The sequence below is a fragment of the Echinops telfairi genome, unplaced genomic scaffold (genome assembly GCF_000313985.2).
Source record: "Echinops telfairi isolate 266 unplaced genomic scaffold, ASM31398v2 ScPeMD7_655;HRSCAF=1070, whole genome shotgun sequence".
NCBI lineage: Eukaryota > Metazoa > Chordata > Mammalia > Afrosoricida > Tenrecidae > Echinops > Echinops telfairi.
Window position 1 is genome coordinate 35,457,357 of NW_022104553.1, and position 16,964 is coordinate 35,474,320.

The 16,964-nt window shown below is 47.2% G+C and overlaps 2 protein-coding genes and 1 non-coding gene across 3 annotated transcripts in view; all 3 read right to left on the bottom strand.

The window, feature by feature from the left end:
• The window catches only part of GPI (glucose-6-phosphate isomerase), a 25,919-nt gene extending 21,196 nt beyond the window's left edge, over positions 1-4,723 (bottom strand). Inside the window, exons 1-4 of the mRNA XM_004715826.2 lie at positions 4,557-4,723; positions 3,293-3,383; positions 2,962-3,030; positions 1,028-1,147 (exon numbers count right to left, since the gene is read on the bottom strand). Of these exons, the coding sequence (XP_004715883.1) occupies positions 1,028-1,147; positions 2,962-3,030; positions 3,293-3,383; positions 4,557-4,678 (402 nt within the window). The 5' untranslated portion in view covers positions 4,679-4,723. The remainder of the gene's footprint in view (positions 1-1,027; positions 1,148-2,961; positions 3,031-3,292; positions 3,384-4,556) is intronic.
• Positions 4,724-5,054: 331 nt separating this feature from the next.
• Positions 5,055-16,964, bottom strand: part of GARRE1 (granule associated Rac and RHOG effector 1) — a 123,364-nt gene continuing 111,454 nt past the window's right edge. Inside the window, exon 13 of the mRNA XM_045292476.1 lies at positions 5,055-5,245. Within this exon, the coding sequence (XP_045148411.1) occupies positions 5,227-5,245 (19 nt within the window). The 3' untranslated portion in view covers positions 5,055-5,226. The remainder of the gene's footprint in view (positions 5,246-16,964) is intronic.
• On the bottom strand, positions 12,650-12,756 carry LOC115870460. Its single transcript, XR_004046725.1, has one exon. It is a non-coding gene; the product is annotated as a U6 spliceosomal RNA (small nuclear RNA).

Here is a 16,964-nt window from a genome sequence, read left to right on the forward strand (position 1 = left end):
CAAAGCCCATCAAGGAAGTCAGTCACGACAGGAGACATTCTAAACTTCAGATTCCCACCAGGAGGCCAAGTTTTCCTCACTCTGGGGATTCCCGCCTACATGGTGGCCAGGTCGTTGGGATCCATGCTGCCCTCACCTCCTACTGCCTACATCATCTCCAGGTCTAAAAGCGGCTCTTGGCCAAAGCAGGCAGTCTTTAACCCGCCTCAGGTAGGGCCATGGCTCTCAGGAGTGAACAGTGACTGACTGGCCCTGGCCAGAACCCAGATGGCCACTCCCCATGCACCCGCTCACACGGACAGACACACGCATACATACATGGGGACACACAGGCCCTGACACCACCCCTGTGCTCCAGGCTGCACGTCACCAGGCTGGCCCTTATAGAATCTCCCCTGGGACCGGCCCTGGAGCAGCAGTGGTAGAGGTGGGGAAATCTGGCTAGTTTCTGAGGGAACTCCTTACACCCCATCCCCGACCCCACCCCACACACACCCAGGAAAAGGCACAGTTATGTGTACTGACAGGAGCCCAGAGCCATCTCTTACACACTAACAAAGGGAAAGAAACAGCCAGGGATCAGCTAGAAGAAAACAATTGTGTGTGTGTGTGTGTGTGTGTGTGTGTGTGTGTGAAAGAACAGACCTATGAAGCTTTGAAAGCTTTCACAGAAATGTTCCCTCTAGAAAGCTCACTGGGGTGGTATCAGGGACTTTTCTGTATTTATTTAGTTCTATACACTATTGCAAGAAGCACACGTGACTAAAAAGAGAAGCAAGTCCCCCTCCCTGCTACCCAATCCCCAAGGGGCCTCCCTTTTCATTCTCCTGTCCCAGAGAGAAGGTCCCTGCTGGTGCCCTGAGCAGGTTCCCTCAGAGTCAGGTCCACCTTAGTAGGATAACTAAGCTAGCTTCGAGCTGCAGCAAGGACTGAGTCCTGCCACCAAGGAACTCAGGGGAACTGCCCACCAGGATGCCCAGATTCCCAAAGTACACACAAGGTCAAGGCCAGGACAGCGGTTACTTACCTCGCAGAAAGACTTCATCTTGTCCAGGACCTTGTTGACCTCCACCATCACATCCTTGCCATCCACCAGAATGGGGGTGTTGGACCGGTTCCGCAGGGCCACATGCAGTACTGCCCGGTCCTAGAGATGAGAGTCAGGGAGTGAGGGCACCCACCCAGGGCAGCCACGTTCTCAGCTCAGCAAACTACACTATGGCCCCCAAACTGGCTCAGGCCTCTAGCCAGAAGGGATATCCAGAGGGAAGCAAAGGTGGAGTGGTGACCGCTGAGTTAGTTAATTGTGCCAGCCTGGCCGATAATCACATGTGGGGCTAATTGAAAGGCAGAGGGATAAATGGGTGGTGAGCCTCGCCTTTCTAGTTCTCGGGTCTCTTGTTTTGTGATGGTTGCACCGGGTGCAGCTGCCTTAGCAGTTCCCTGCTTCAGCTTGCAAGATTTACTTCCTACAAGACATCCCCAAGGAGAAGCCACATGGACCTATCCCGATGCAGCCCTGGGTGCTGGAGCAGCCGTGTGGAGACCCCTGCTAGTGCTGAGATGCTTATTCTTCACTGACTCAGCTTTCCTCCTGCAGTCGGCATCATTGCCTCTGTTTTGTGAGGTGGAGGACTTTGTGGATTGGTGTTGGACATATGGGTTAATGGTGGACTTGTGGGCTTGGGCAGCATTGGGTTGGGATGTTTTCGTGATGCACATTTTCTTTACATAAAACTCTCTCTTATACATGAGTCGCTGTGGATTTGTTTCTCCAAAGTACCCAGACTAATACAACCGCGAAGGTCAAAGCCAAGCCCAAACCAGTTTTCTGAGGACCTTGTTGTCATCAAGTCTATTTCACTCCTGGGGAGCCACTCCTCCAGTGCCTGATGGCCGTGACTTTGGGAAGGAGACCACCAGCCTGTTTTCTGAGGAGCCTGTGGGTAGGTTTAAGCCTCCCCACCTTTTGGCTGGTTGTGCAGGACTTCCCTGCTTGCACCACCTCTCCCCAGTGAAGCACGTGGGGTTTATGAGAACTTTGTGAAACTGGCCCTGGCCCCTTGGATGTAGAGCAATGCTGGCAAAGCAAGCTTCCTTCACCAAGTGGTCCCTTCACCTCCAACTGCCAGAAGCCAAACCGGATGCCACGTCTGTGACAGGAGCCAGAGAGCTGGCCTGGGACCAGGAGGGAACCAGCCCCGTCAAACTGAAGCCAGCAGAGGAGTCCTTGAAAAAAGCAGGTTAAAGACCCCAAATGGGGAAACAAGGAGTGATTCTACCTCCCTAACCCAGCGAGGATCGAGAAGGTAGAGGAGCACACACATCTCCACAGGCCCACACTCCACAAGCGAGTGCAGCGAGTGCTAGCCCGGCCTCAGCCACCCCAGAAAAGCCTTCCTTGAACGCAGCTTCTTCATCAGCAGAGCCCAGTTTGGCAAGCCAGGCTGTGTTCAGTCTAGCTCTGCCACACAGAGCTACGGCACCTCAGCGAAGTCATTACCCTGTGCCTCAGAATCCTCATGAGCAACATCAGCCCCTTGCTGAATGGCTGCGAGCATGGCCAGCTCTGACTGACTCCTAGCACCAGCGAGGTTGGGGTGTTCTGACATCAGCTCGTCTCTACTCACAGAACTTGCAGCAAGGATGCATCAGAACCAAATTTTCCAGGGAAAAGCCTTCTCTTTTCAGGCTTTAGGCATGCTCCTCCCTCAGTAGCTAGGAGAAGCTATTCTAAGAAGCTCACCAGACCCAACAGCCAGTCTCAGGTCAGGAAGGAGGCACACCACAAGGCCCTGCAACCAGCCTGAGGAAATAGGCCTCCTCTGGGCCTCTTATTAAGTAAAAGCATTGCCTAAGAGAAGGGGGGAAGCCACAGGGCAGGGCCATGCTGCTAGCAGCCAAGTGTCCACAGGGAAGAGAGACGCTCCTGGAGTGTGCGCAGCCCCATGCCCTGCTCACCTCGGTGAAGTTGATCTTCTTACCACTGAACATGTTATCCCGGGCAGTCTCCACACCCCTGGACTTTGCCTAGGAAGAGAAGACACTGAGGTCTGGTCCCACCCATGTAAGATGCCATGAGCCCCCTCTCCCCAAGTACTGGGCTTGAAGCTACCCACAGTGAGATAGACAGGGATGCAGCCTGGCTCCTTCCCTTACTGTCCGAGGACTTATGCTCAGACATCAGGCACGGGGCCCCCTGCACCAGCAAAGAGGACCCGGGCAGTCTAGGAGCCTAGTGCACCCGCCACACTGTGGGTCACAGGTCAAGCCTCCCAACACAGCACCTTACCAGGTCTACCAGCATCTGCATAACCTTCTCTGTCACCAGGTTCTTGGAGTAATCCAGCAGAATCTGCCCATGGTTGGTGTCAAGGGTCAAGCTGCAGAGAGATAGTGGGAGTGAAGCTGCTGACCATGCTCCCGGTCAGCACAACTGGGCCAGTCCTCAGGTCTCCCAGCGTTTTCCCCAAGTGGAGCAGCAGCTGCTTCCAGAACCATCCTTCCTGGGCCACACCCAACCAGGGGCCCTCAGGGGCCAGGAAAAGTGGTGGTTATCTGTCACCTCTGCTGCCAGGAGGCTGCTCTGGGTAACTCACTGTTATCCAGCTGATGCCCACTCACAGTGACCCTATAGGGCAGGAGAGAACTGCCCTGTGATTTTCCAAGAACTGTTTATGGGAACAGCTGGTGGTTTTGAACTGCAGATCTTGAGGATCCCAGTCCAACCCATAACCACCATGCTACCAGGGCTCCTTTCATTCATTCTCACAAAACCCAGAAGAAAGTGGTTGGAGGTAGGAGACAGGAAGCTGGGCGTAGCTGTCCCCGCCTAAGTGACCCCTCCCTCCGTGCTTCCACTCTGAGATTGGTACTCAGGTACTAATTCAGATGACAAACTGGATGGGCACAGTTACTTGGCTCTTCCAGTGCGGATCCAAGACTTCCTGCTTCAGGTAGCAGTGACCAGAGCACCTCAGCCCCATTCTTCCTACCCCTAAGATTTCTTCCAATAGACCCCTTCTCATTCCCTGCTTGTTCCCAGTCCCTGGATGCATCTCAGCCTCTGCACTGGGAATCAAATCTCAACACAGCCATCCTTGAAAAATCCCCGGGGCCTGTACCCCCCCTGATCGCACCCCAGAGATGGCACCCGCCTGTGGTGGGTGTCTGGATGCACAAGGCCAGCCACACGCTGGGAGGAGCCAGTCCCTTCTCAATTAGCAGTGGGGGATGGGGGCAGGGGCAGACTGAGGCTCAGGCGCCCCAAGTCAGCTCCCAACCAGGCCGAGTTTACACCTTTACCCGGAGGGTGCAGACAGGGTGCTGAGGTCTGGAGAGGATAATGGGGTCACACACGGTAGAGAGCGAAGGCTGAGGGGTTCCATCCACGACCATCAGGGCTGATCCGACCGGACCCCGAGACTCCGGCACACCCTCGAGCCCCGGGCAGGCGCTCCAAGGAGACTTCCAGGTCTCCGTGCGGTCCGACGTGGGCCCCGGTACGTGACCCCGGGGATGCCCTCCCTGCCCGCGCCCCGCGCCCCGCGCCGCACCTGAGGCGGCCGAAGCGGTCCTGGTCAGCCTGGAAGAGTTTGCGCAGGTTGAGCTCGGAGCCGTGCTGGCGGTGCCATTCCTGCAGCTTCTGGAACTGCGGATCCCGGGTGAGCGCAGCCATAGCAGAACCTGGGGGAGACACGGAGCAAACGCGGAGCAGGAAGCCGACGCAAGCGGGGCGGGGGCGCGGCGCGCGGCGGCCTTTATGGCGCAGGCGCCGGCCCCCGCCCCGCCAGCCCCGCCCACCGCTCCCTGCCCCCAGTGTCCGCTAGACGACCTTGTCGGCCGCCATCGCTCGGCGCAGCCCTCGGCCTGCAGCTACAGCCTTCCCAGCCCGCCGTGCGCTTCTCTCCCTCACTCCACAAAAGGGAAACGGACACCTGCCGTGGTGTTCCCGGAACTGGAGAGAGAGAAGGATGGATAAGTTCCATCTATGGCATATGGCCCACACTAGTAAAACTCTGCTGATGAAATGAAAGCTAGATACTAGCCTCATCTTTCTCACTCCCAGCAGCTGGTGGGGTTGAACTGCCGATCTCACAGCTAGCAGTTCAGCACTTACATCAGCAGGGCTTCTGGGTGGGCAGAATAGTCACTCCAGAGATATTTGCTGATAGAATTGCATACACGATGCACCATGTCCAGGAGCGGTATCAGAGCGGAGATAAGCTAGGTAGAGGGAAAATCACTGCAAGAAAAGCATGTTGGCCTCTTACTCTCTGAAATGTTTAAACATCTTTTTCTGAAAACACAGACCTGAGTTCAATTCTATCCCTAGACTTCCAGGAAAAAGCCAAGAGAATGACCCCAGAGAAATAGCAAGAGTGAACTTCACAGGGACCAAATTACTGGTGGGATTCTGTTGGTTCCCACGAGTTCGGCAGAATGACAAACTGGTTAAAATGACACTGTATTTACATTCTTTTTTTTTTTTTTTAACGTTCATCTTTGCAAAGGTGCATTCTAAGCACCCGTAGTGATGCTCCTTCCTTCTATAGGTATAAAAAATTAGACGGAACTAGGCATGTAATTTTACTCATTTCATGAAACTTGTTATACTTTTGAAAAAGTACATTTTATTCCCTTGAGTTTGTTACTTCAGTAAATAAATGTAACATAGACAGAAAAAGTGCCAAACAACCAGAGGGTGACATGCTGTCATTCCTTTCAACTTTGTGTTACAACTCAAATTCCCATGAGATATTATGCGTGAATTATGCAATTTCTGAAAGTGTTCAAAGAGCTAAAAATATTCTCAAAGCAATTTCTGTAAGTTCTGCAGAAGTGGAAAGGGGTTTTTTCAAGGTGAACATAATGTGTTCAGGGAAGAGAAATAGCCTGCTTCTAATCTATTGAGCACAGTGACTATTGGCTGCCTTTACACAAGGCAGACCTAGACAATGTCTAATTGGCCTACTTCTAAAAGAACGATAACGCACACCGCTGATGAAGCAAAGAGTATTGTAAATGAAGATGCCAATTAGGAAGCAATATGGAAATATCTTAGATAAGTTTTATTGTTTTTTTCTGGAGTATTAGTTAATATTTTTATCAAAATTTTAAAACTAAATCTAATTTTGTGCACCTCATTTAATTTTCTTAAGTATTAATTATGAAATAATAAACTACCTTTCAGGACATCATTTTTTATACTTAAAATAGTCATTAGGGCAGCGAACCAGTTGTTAAATTTTTGTTTTTGTTTTTGTTTTTTTGGTTTGGTAATAATTTTTTTTATTATTATTATTTTTTAAATCAATTTATTGAGGCTCATACAATTCATCACAATACATAGATCAATTGTGTAAAGCACATCTATACATTTGTTGCCCTCATCATTCCCAAAATTCGTTTGCCTCTTGGGTTGTTAAATATTTGAATCCCACCCCTGGACCAAATTCCGAGGGCCAGCCTGCGTCTGATCTTCCTTGATGAACTTGTACATGAAGCAAGATGCCTGTCTTTGTTACCTAGTGCTGCTGTAACCGAAAAACCACAAGTGGATGGCTGTAACAAGCAGAAATGTTATTATCTCACAATTTAGGATCATGGAAGCCCAAATTCAGGGTGACAGCTCTGGGAGAAGGCTCTCTCTCTCTCTCTCTCTCTGTTGGCTCTGGAGAAAGATTCTGGACTGCTTTCAACATCTATGGGCCCAGCATGTCTTAGGAATCTGTGTCTCCACGTAAATCTTCCCCCAGATCTGCTCCTGGTTCTTCTTTCTTGGTAGTACTGAGGTTCCTCCTTCTTTACTTGCTTCTCTCTCTCTTTGCACCTCTTATAAAAGGTGATGCAGAGGCACTCCCTTTGCATCAGACCAGGCCTGTAACCTGAGTAAGGGTAGTACAGCCCACCCTAATCTTTTTACAACTGCAGGGTTGTAATCAGATTTTACAAATGATTGAATCACACAAGAGCACTTCATGAGGGGTGATCACATCATTAAATAACTGCAAAACAACTAAGTATTGTGGCCCAGCCAAGTTGACACATATTTAGGGGGACAAAATTCAATACACAACAATTGCCCATAGTGTTTACACTGTTTTAAGTTAAGCTTCTGTTGCTTAAACTTCAAATCTTTCCAAATATTTTATAACTGTGCACCCACTACTACCCTCTCCCATCTCCCTACAACCCAGAGGCACAGGTTTGGGTACTGAAGAAAAGGTAGGAGGGAAGTCATTGATGACTGCCTTTTTGAAAGTTGCCCCTTCTTTTTTGATATTCCACAATGTACACCTCAGCATGTTGGGTTCTGGGATTCTCTGTAAGTTAAACTAGTCTAGACTTATTCTAGAGTGTAGAATATTCAACAATTTTCTATTACCCAAGTCCCCATAATATTTTCCCCATATTTTAAGATCAATATCACACTTGGAAATTACACATTTACTTGAATTCCCCATATTAGCAGAAAATGATCATTTTCTGTATAGCCTGGTAAGACACAGTAGCCAAGGAGAGAAAATGTAAAAAGCAAGTACATCAAAGGTATTTAATTGAAAATCACTCATCATTCCACTACACACAGCCACCACTCTGGCCAGCTTTCTCTGTGCAAAGCTCTGTGCTAAATCCTCTCTATGTAACCCTCATTGCAGCCTGATGAGGGAGGTCCTGCTGTCCTTCCCATTTAACTGACAGGTTAAGGAATTTGAAAAGGGCCAACCTGCTAGTAAGTAGAGAATCATCCCAATGCTGCCTGATTCCTGTGCCCTGCTTCTTAATTCCAGCACTCTCCTGACTCTTCAGTCTTAAGAAAAAGATGCAGGTAAATTAGGGAAGCAGCAAATCCCTGATGACTCTAGTTCTGTTTAACATCATTAGGTCTCTACAGTATTCAGACTGATGAACAGGGTAGAATGTTCCAAGTGGAAAGACCAAGAATTGCCTCCCAGATGGAAGTGACGGCGTGGGCAAAGGCAGAGAGGTAGGATAAACCAGCCAATGGCAGTGTAACAGTGGACCCCTTGTTCCAAGAACCTATGTAGGACAGGAGCAAGACACCCTCAGGAGAAGACTGTGTGGGAAAGTGCCCAGAGGGACCTTGGAGTGTGAGGGTGGAAAGTATTGGTTAACCAGCCTTTGCAGGAGTTGGCCTCCTCGAAGCAGAAGTCTTTTTTTTTTTGGTCGTCCCACCCCTCTCATCCTGAATGAGAATCTTGGGAGAGCAGGCAGAATGGGGTCTGCTGTTTGGAAAAAAAATTTAAAGCCCTAACATCCTCATCACATCTGCCACCACCTGTTGTGCCAAGCCTTGTTTGCGACTCAAAATCTCCGGTTGAGAATTACAGTGATCTTGGGAACATTGAGACTATGAAGCATCTGATTAACTAGAAAGGAAAGAAAAGGTGGCTCAGGGAGATCCAAGTAATTACTAGTCTATTTACTATTTATAGTGAAAATGAAAGGTTTTATTAATGGCAGAAAAACAGTTTGCACAAGAGAGAACTCAAAGCTAAGCAGCCATGTGTCCCCAAAAGACTTGGAATGTTAATTAGCAGACGTTAATCAAAGCAGAAAACCATTAAAGGGGTGGAGGGTGTATTGGGGCTATTTTTTGATTGGAGAGCAATTTTTCAAGTTGCAAGGGGAAAGTATTGGTTAACCAGCCTTTGCAGGAGTTGGCCTTCTTTGCAAAAGGGGGCTTCAGGTGACGAGATATGTGGCTGATTACAAATTTCTTAGAATAAGTTTAAAATTACAAGCATTTCTCAAATACAAGGTGTACATATGAATTGACATCAGCATAACAAATTCTTATTTCCAGTTAAGAATTGTGTATTATAAGCCACTTTTTTTTTTTTGCAAGAAGAATGGGGGGAAAAAGACCAACAGTGCTTTTAACAAGATAGAGTCATTTAGTCAAGAGAAAACTGCCAAAAGGACTTCTGTTGGGATCTTTGGTCACATCAAGGCCTTAGTTTTAAAATCACCTTCAAGTGCACCACAACAAGGCTTAGGGTCAGCGTAGAGGCAGAGGCAGCAAAGTTGAATTAAAATCTGAGGCCAAGCATTTAACTTCAGAATTGATCAAAATACTAGAAATATAACAATTTAAAATTTAGTTTCGGGAAAATGTTTTGAGAATGATGATGACAACAAATGTACAAATGTGCCTGACACAATGGATGGATGTATGGATTGTGATAAGAGCTGTATGAGCCCCCAATAAATATGATTTAAAAATAAATATATAAAATAAAATTTAGTTTCGGGGCCTACCCCAATCCTAACTACGTGGACACCCCTCTCCCTCCCAGAAGAATACACTAAAGAAGACAGCACAGGAGAGAAGGAAGAGGGAAGGAGAGAGTGGAGCACATCCTGGCCTACTGAGCCCCAAGGGTGATATTCCTGCTCAGAGCAGCCAATGCAGAGAGGACCATAGGGCCCGCCCCATGAGACAAGATGTCCCTCACTGACCCATAGTGCTACGGGGGACAACAATGGAGGCACAGTGCGGGAATTGTGCCAGATCATACCCCACCACACTGGGGCGAAATGCTAAGGGTGTGCAACAGAGCAGCAAGGGGAGTGGAGCAATGAAGTCCCCAGAGAATACTTTGGGGCCAGGGTGTGGCACCCCATCAGACTCTATTGGAAAACATTCCTAAAGCGCAACAGACCTGAACTATTTATTGGCTTTCCTTTTTTGTCCTTGTTTTGCTTTGTTCTGCCTTGTTTTTGTGCTTATTATTGTCTTTGCATGTCTATATAGATAAGTGGGATAAACAATCGGAGGAGAAAACAATGGGACCAAAGTTTGGTGGGGGGGTGTGGACATGGGCGAGGGGAGTTGGGGAAAGGAAGTGGGTGTTAACAAACCCAGGGACAAGGGAACAAGTGATCTAAAATCAATGATGAGGAGAGTATAGGATGTTGGTAGGGCTTGATTAAGGGCAATATAACTGAGAGGAATTACTGAAACCCGAATAAAGGCTGAACATGATAATGGGACAAGAGGAAAGTAGGGAGTAGTTGTGGAAAAAAAAGAAAAAAAAGAGGAAAGTAAAAGAAAATAGAGGAAATAACTAGGAGGCAACGGATATTTATAGAGGTCTAACTACAGGCATGTACATATGTAAATATATTTATATGTAACCGTAGGGAAATAGATATATGTACATATATATATAGGTTTAGTATTAAGGTAGCAGATGAACATTGGGCCTCTACTCAAGTACTCCCTCAACACAAGAACACATTGTTCTAATAACCTGGCATTTCGTGATGCTCACCTTCCCAACACAATTGCTGAAGACAAAATGGGTGCATAGCAAATGTGGTGAAGAAAGTGGATGGTGCTCGGCTATCTGGGGTCTTAAAGAGTTGATGATAAACAAGAGGTTATTTAGCTGAAAAGTAACAAAGTCCACATGGAAGAAGCACATCAGCCTGTGTGATCATGAGGTGGTGATGGTATCAGGTAGCAGGCATCAAAGACCCAGAAAAAAAATTCATGTCAATGTGAATGAGGGGGACTGTGGAGACCCATAGCCCATCGTAGACAATTGGACATCCCCTAGCCAGTCAGGGTGCAGTGCAGAACTTTCCTCTAGTTCTTTAATGCTTCCTCCCACCACTATCATGACCCCAATTCTACGTTACAAATCCCGCTTGACAAGGGCATATACACGGGTACAGATAAGAGCTGGAAACACAGGGAATCCAGGACAGATAAACCCCTCAGGACCAATAATGAGAGTAGCGATAGATATCAAGAGGGGAAGGGGAAGGTGGGAGTAGAACGGGGGAACAGATCACAATGATCTACATATAACCCCCTTCCTGGGGGACAAACAACAGAAAAGTGGGTGAAGGCAGACATTGGTCAGTGTAAGACATGAAAAAAATTGTAAATCATCAAAGATTCCTGAGGAAGGGAGGGTAAAAAATGAGGAGGTGATACCAAGGGCTCAAGTAGAAAGCAAATGTTTTGAGAATGACGATGGCAACAAAGGTACAAATGTGCTTGGCACAATGTATGTATATATTGTGATAAGAGCTGTATGAGCCTCCAATAAAATGATTAAAAATAAAATTTAGTTTGTTAGATATCCAAAGTGTAACAGCCCCTTCCCTTGCAGTAAAAACTCCCTTTAAGCTCAATGAGTAGGCTGCGGAAGACAGTTAACAGGCCATTGAAATCAGCCTGGCCAGAAGCATTGCCTTGAGGCCTCGGGGATGGTCTGGTGAGGCGTTAAACAAGGGCTCTTGAGGCTTCAGGGAATGGTTATCTGATGACTACTCCTGGAGAAATGCATACTTTCCTATAATCATCGCAAAATCTGCCTTTTTCTGGAGTATCAATTGTATCCTGTGATCACTGCAAGCCTGTTGTCACATAACTTACTGTATATAGCTTGCTGGATATTCACTGGATTTTTAAAGCAGTTTGGACGTAGCAAGCCCCATGGTCTCCTCTCCTCTTGCTTCCGAATAAAGGCAAAAGTTTCTCGAATCAACCTGGTCTCTGTCTTTGGCTCAAATGGTGGCAGGCAATTCCAGACCCTGCTCCCAGTAACAGAACTTCGTATTGGGCAAAACAGTGAACGCCTGACGTATAGTCATGACATTAGCACTTAATGTAGCCTGTGGTGGGGCAGTTTTAATTATTTCACAGATGAAGACACTCTGGCCCGGGCATTTACGGTAAAGAAACCTGGCCTTAAACCAAGCTGCTGGGCATTAGGGAAGCAGGATCTAGAGGCCACTCCTTCTGGGGCCTGAGTTCAGAAGCCGGGCATTGAGATGCTCCCGAGGACTTCTCCTTTCCTGAGGACGCGGCGCGCCCACCACGGATGCTGAGTCACGGTGACCAGCGCAGGGCTGGTGAAGGCGCCTCCCCTGACCCTCTCCCGAGGGAGCGGCGCACACTTAGCTACCCGTTCGAAGGCGGAGGAAATTACAACCGCAGGTATCTATAGGGCGGGCATGGGCGTGTTCCGGTCCGAACGTCCGGACTGGGCGAGGCGCGCGCGTTTGCGCATGTCCCCTTGCAGATCTGGGAGAAGGGAAACGTCTGTTTGCACGGCAGGGATGGACTTTAATGCACACAGAGCGCATGCTCGGCGAGGGGGTGGGGTTCCGCGTGCGCATGCTCGGCGAGGGAGTTGGGGGTGCGCAAGCGAGAGGTGCGGCACGAGTCAACTCTGCTGCTGGCTTCTGGAAGGTGGTACCCAGTTGTCTCATTTCCGACCTTTCCCGCGTGCCTACCTTTAGCGAGCCTGGTCACCCAGATTTTCCCCATGCGTCCTCTGGCGAATCTAAATTTTTTTCTTTTCACTGGTTTCCATGAGAAAAGAAGTTTGCAGCTATATACTCCAGACTGCCATTCCTAATGCTGATCTTTCTTCTGCAGCCTGGTACCCAACACTGCTCTTCCAGTCCTGGATGAGAGTTGGCTTTATTTCAGTTTTGCAACAAGATTCTAAGCCCAGTGCCTAGTTTTCGGTTTTCTACTAGCATTCTGCCCCTTCGCTCCAGGAATATCCACTCTTTTCACTCACTTTACGGTTTCTGGCGTACTCTAAAGATTTACCGTATACTGTATACTCGAGCATAAGCCAAGTTTTTCCAGCATTTTTTTTATATGGAACGCTTCACGAATTTGCGTGTCATCCTTGCGCAGGGGCCATGCTAATCTTCTCTGTATCGTTCCAATTTTAGTATATGTGCTGCCGAAGCGAGCACTCCAGCACATTTTTAATGCAGTTTTTGTGGTAAAATTAGTTGCCTCGGCTGATATTCATATCGGCTTATACTCGAGTATTTATGATAAATTTCTGGAAACTCAAAGGGGACCATTCCACAATGTCTTGTAGCAGTGGTTCTCAATCTTCCAAGGCTGCGACCCTTTAATACAGTTCATGCGGTGACCTCCCAACCATAAAATTATTTTCATTGCTACTTCATAACTAATTTTGCTACTGTTATGAATTGTAATGTAAATATCTAATATGCAGGATAAATTTTCATTGTTACAAATTGAACATAGTGATTAATCACAAAACGTAATTATATGAAATATTTTTCTTTTTTTTGGAAATATTTATTTCTAATGACAAATAAATTAAAGTTTGTCTTGGAGCATTGTATAGCATGGATAACAGCCGGGTAGTTGTATGTGGGCGTACCCGACTGGATGTGTGTAGGGGGAAGTCAGATACTTCCTGCCAGACTGCTGTCTCATCCCACCATGGGGGTGGGCCTGCTCCCTGATGCTAGAGACAATGGGTTACCTCTCTCTGGAGCCTAAGGCCATTAGTTTGGTTCCTGTGGGCGGAGTTCACACCCAACTGATAATGGTTCCTATGGTGACCCAAAATCAAGTTAAGCTGCTACCAGAAATCTAGGATCCGCCTAGCTTACCGCATGTACACCCCCAATCCCTCCTCCTTCTGTAGTGCATATGTCCCTAGATCACCCCGTCCCATCACTGTAATACCTGTAGCACAACCCTTTCCTGTGACGCATGTCTTCACCTGTAATGTGGGGGCTTGCACGTCCCCAATGTCCCCAGAGAGTATAAAAGCTTGGGGAGCATTAAAGTTCGCTCTCCCTCCCTCCACGTGGATTACCAAGCGGGGCTGAGGTGAGCATGCTACCATGAAATGTGTCTGACTCCATTTATTTCTATATATCTTTTATCTCTCATGCTCTCTATAACTTTAATACTTACTTATTATCGCTGTACAATTGCGCCTACCAAACCCGTAGTGATTGTGCTAGGAGCTGGCTTCTTCTGGCAGATGTGGGCGAACCCGACTGGAGATAGACAGAGGAGCTGTGTCTTGATTCCTAAGACCATCGGAAATAGATGTTTTCCAATGGTCTTAGGCGACCCACAGGTTGAGAACCAGTCCTGTAGGGTCGCTACGAGTTGGAAATGGCTGGATGGCAGTGGCAATGAAGTTTGTTTTTTTTTTTGGAGTGAGCAACGGTGGTATAGTCCTACAATCCAGGCTTTGTTCTAATGGGAAAATAAGCACAAAATATCCCAAAGTATGCTACATGTGCTGTAATGAAAAAGCCACCCAGAGGATGGGCCTGAGGAGAAAGTGGTGGAACAGGTTTGGGGAGGGGCAGTCTTAGGAGAATGGGGCCTAGAGCATAGAGCAGGCTAGTGTTAGAAGCTGGTGCCAGGCAATGCTGAGGCTAGATAGAGGTGAGGCAGGAGTCAGACTAAAGGCTGCGGAAATACAACGCTGAGTGTACACAGGGATACAATGGCATTCTTGAGTCACCCTATTTGAATCCCTGAGATTACATAAGATCACCAGTGACTAGAGATGGGCAGGAACTAACCTCAGGTCATTTTCAGAACAAGAACGGGGCGGTGAAACTTCACAGAAGCCAGGAGAGGATCAAGCGGCCAGTTCATGCAAAGCCCACCACAAGCTCAGAGCAGCATCTTTTGGATTTGGCAGCATGAATATGATCTCCACTAAAGCTCACCTGGCTTGAACAAGAGAAAGGCTGGGGAGAGGGAAGGAGCCTACAAGTGCAGACGAGGACGTGTGTGGATCAACTGTTTCTGAGGCACTAGCCAAATGTGGTTTTGACTACTTGCGATGTGGCTACTCTGAATCCAGGTACACCAACTTCAAACACTTAGTCTAAAAAGGCCTCATTGAGTGGCTGAGAGATTGGTGGTTCAAATCTCTATGGAGGAGGCTTGGAAGGTCTGCGGATCTGCTTCTGAAAGGTCGCAGCCCTGAAAACCCTGTGGAGCAATTCTACTGTGCACACTTGGGGTCGCCACTCGCCAGAGTTGACTCAAGGAGAACCAACAACTGTGATAAAAAGAATGTGAAAAAAAAAAGAAAAAAAGAATGAAATTTATCATTTTTGAAATTTATTTTTTCCAATCACATGTTAAAAATATTGGACTGGACTAACTAACTTAATTTTGGGGGTAACTTTTTGATGTGGTGACTAGAAAATTTTAGATGTCATGTAGCTTGTTCTTTTTTTGTCATTCAGAAAAGGTTTTACTTCAATAGCACAAGGTCATGGGGTGTTCATTGTTAAAAATATTTTTATGGTTTCCAAAATGCAAATTTAAAAACTATTTTCAACTTTTAAAAGTTTTATTGGCACTTAATCCACATAACACACAATTCAATAGTTCAATCCTCTAACTATTTAAACGAGGAGAAAACCTCATCTTTCGCCCATGGAATAACCTAGTGGTTTCAAACTGCTGGCCTCATGGTTAGCAGCCCAATGCGAAACCCACTACCAGGGCTCCTTGGAGATGAAGGGAAATATAAAACAGCAAAAGCATGTAGGGCTGAGACATGTTTGTCGGATGATGAAAATGATCTGAGGTGACACAGAAATGGATTTGAGAGGGAGGGAAGGAGACCTACAGGAATGAAGGCTCTAGGGAGAAGAGACAGGGTTTCTGATGCTTGTGGTCCAGTGGACTTGGCTCTGAATTTGATACCCTTCTCACCTGACATAGGAGCCCTGGTGGTGGGTCAGCGCTTAGCTGTAAACACAAAGGTTAGAAGTTCAAACCTACCAATGGCTCCACGGAGAAAGGACCTGGCAGTATAAAGTTTATATATGAGAAAACCCTATGGGGTGGTTCTAGGAGCCCTGAGGACGTAGTGGTTGATTTGGGCTGCTAACTGCAAGGTCAGTGGTTGGAAATCACCAATGTCTCTGCAGGAGAAAGATGAGACTCTCCACTGCCTTAGAGTTACAGCCTTGGAAACAGGGAAGTTCTACCCTGTCCTATAGGATCAGAGTCAAAACTGACTCGATGGCAGTGAGATAGGGTAGTTCTATGCTGTCTTATTGGGTGGCTGTAAATTAGAATAAACTTATTGGCATATAACACCTGATAATATAAATGGTCAGGCTCTTTGCTAAGAGTGAAGAGGGTATGTTGTGAGTTGAGGAATTGTTAAGGTTTATTATTACAAAATATCTTGTTTTTGTCTCTTAAAAGACTGAGTTACAAGGTAAGGATGACACTTAACATTTTAGCTAATGGCTCCTGGCAATGGCCTGACCACTAAATGATTTTAATGATTGAAATCAACAATCCTGAAAGTCTCTCTCTTGGGCTCACATCTGCCACTTAGTCCCCAAAGAAGGTGCATTTAATACTTCACTCACTCACTCACAAACCTGGACCCTAGCCAGCCCACTTTGTGGAATTACAAGGCAGCTGCCATTAAGTTATTTGAACTCCTGGGCACTCAGAATCCCCATGCATGGCTTCTTTGGCAATCAAGAAACATTGGTAAGGTTTACTTCCCCCATCTCCAGATCAGGAGGCAGGGCCTGAAAGTGGCCCCCAAGAGAGCCATGGCTGGAATATGCCCCCTTCCAGGTAAAACACTGGAACTTGGCGATTTGATTTCCAAGAAGCCCCCAGGTGGGAAAGAGGGTCACAGACCTCAAAAGGCTGTCACTTAGCTCTGTGTCCTCAGTTTTTCGCTGAGTGGTCCCCAGGCCGAGGTCTGTGATGATCTTCTTGGGCCTCAGTTGTAACATCTTACATCTACTTCCATCTCTGCCCCTGGGTCACCCAGCTGGAACGAGGACTCATGCCTTCAACACTATCAGCAGTGAAGCACTGGGTGCTGATAGTAAATATGAACGCAAACAAGTATATGCATGCCCTATTAGAATTTTTATATGACCTTTCACTTTATTCCTCCAGCTCATGGCTGCTGTTACTTAGCAACTTTACCCTGAGGTACACCTACCTGCAAGGCTCTGGGCCGTGGTGCCTATGCTTAATTTCTGGGTACTTACACTGACAAGCCATACACTAATCTTTGTTTCCTACATTCATGAAAAGGTTTAAAAAGTTTCAATGACGTGCTCGTTCCTTAATGAGCTGAAGCCCCCCTTGGAGTCCACTCTCTTTGTGGTTGGTT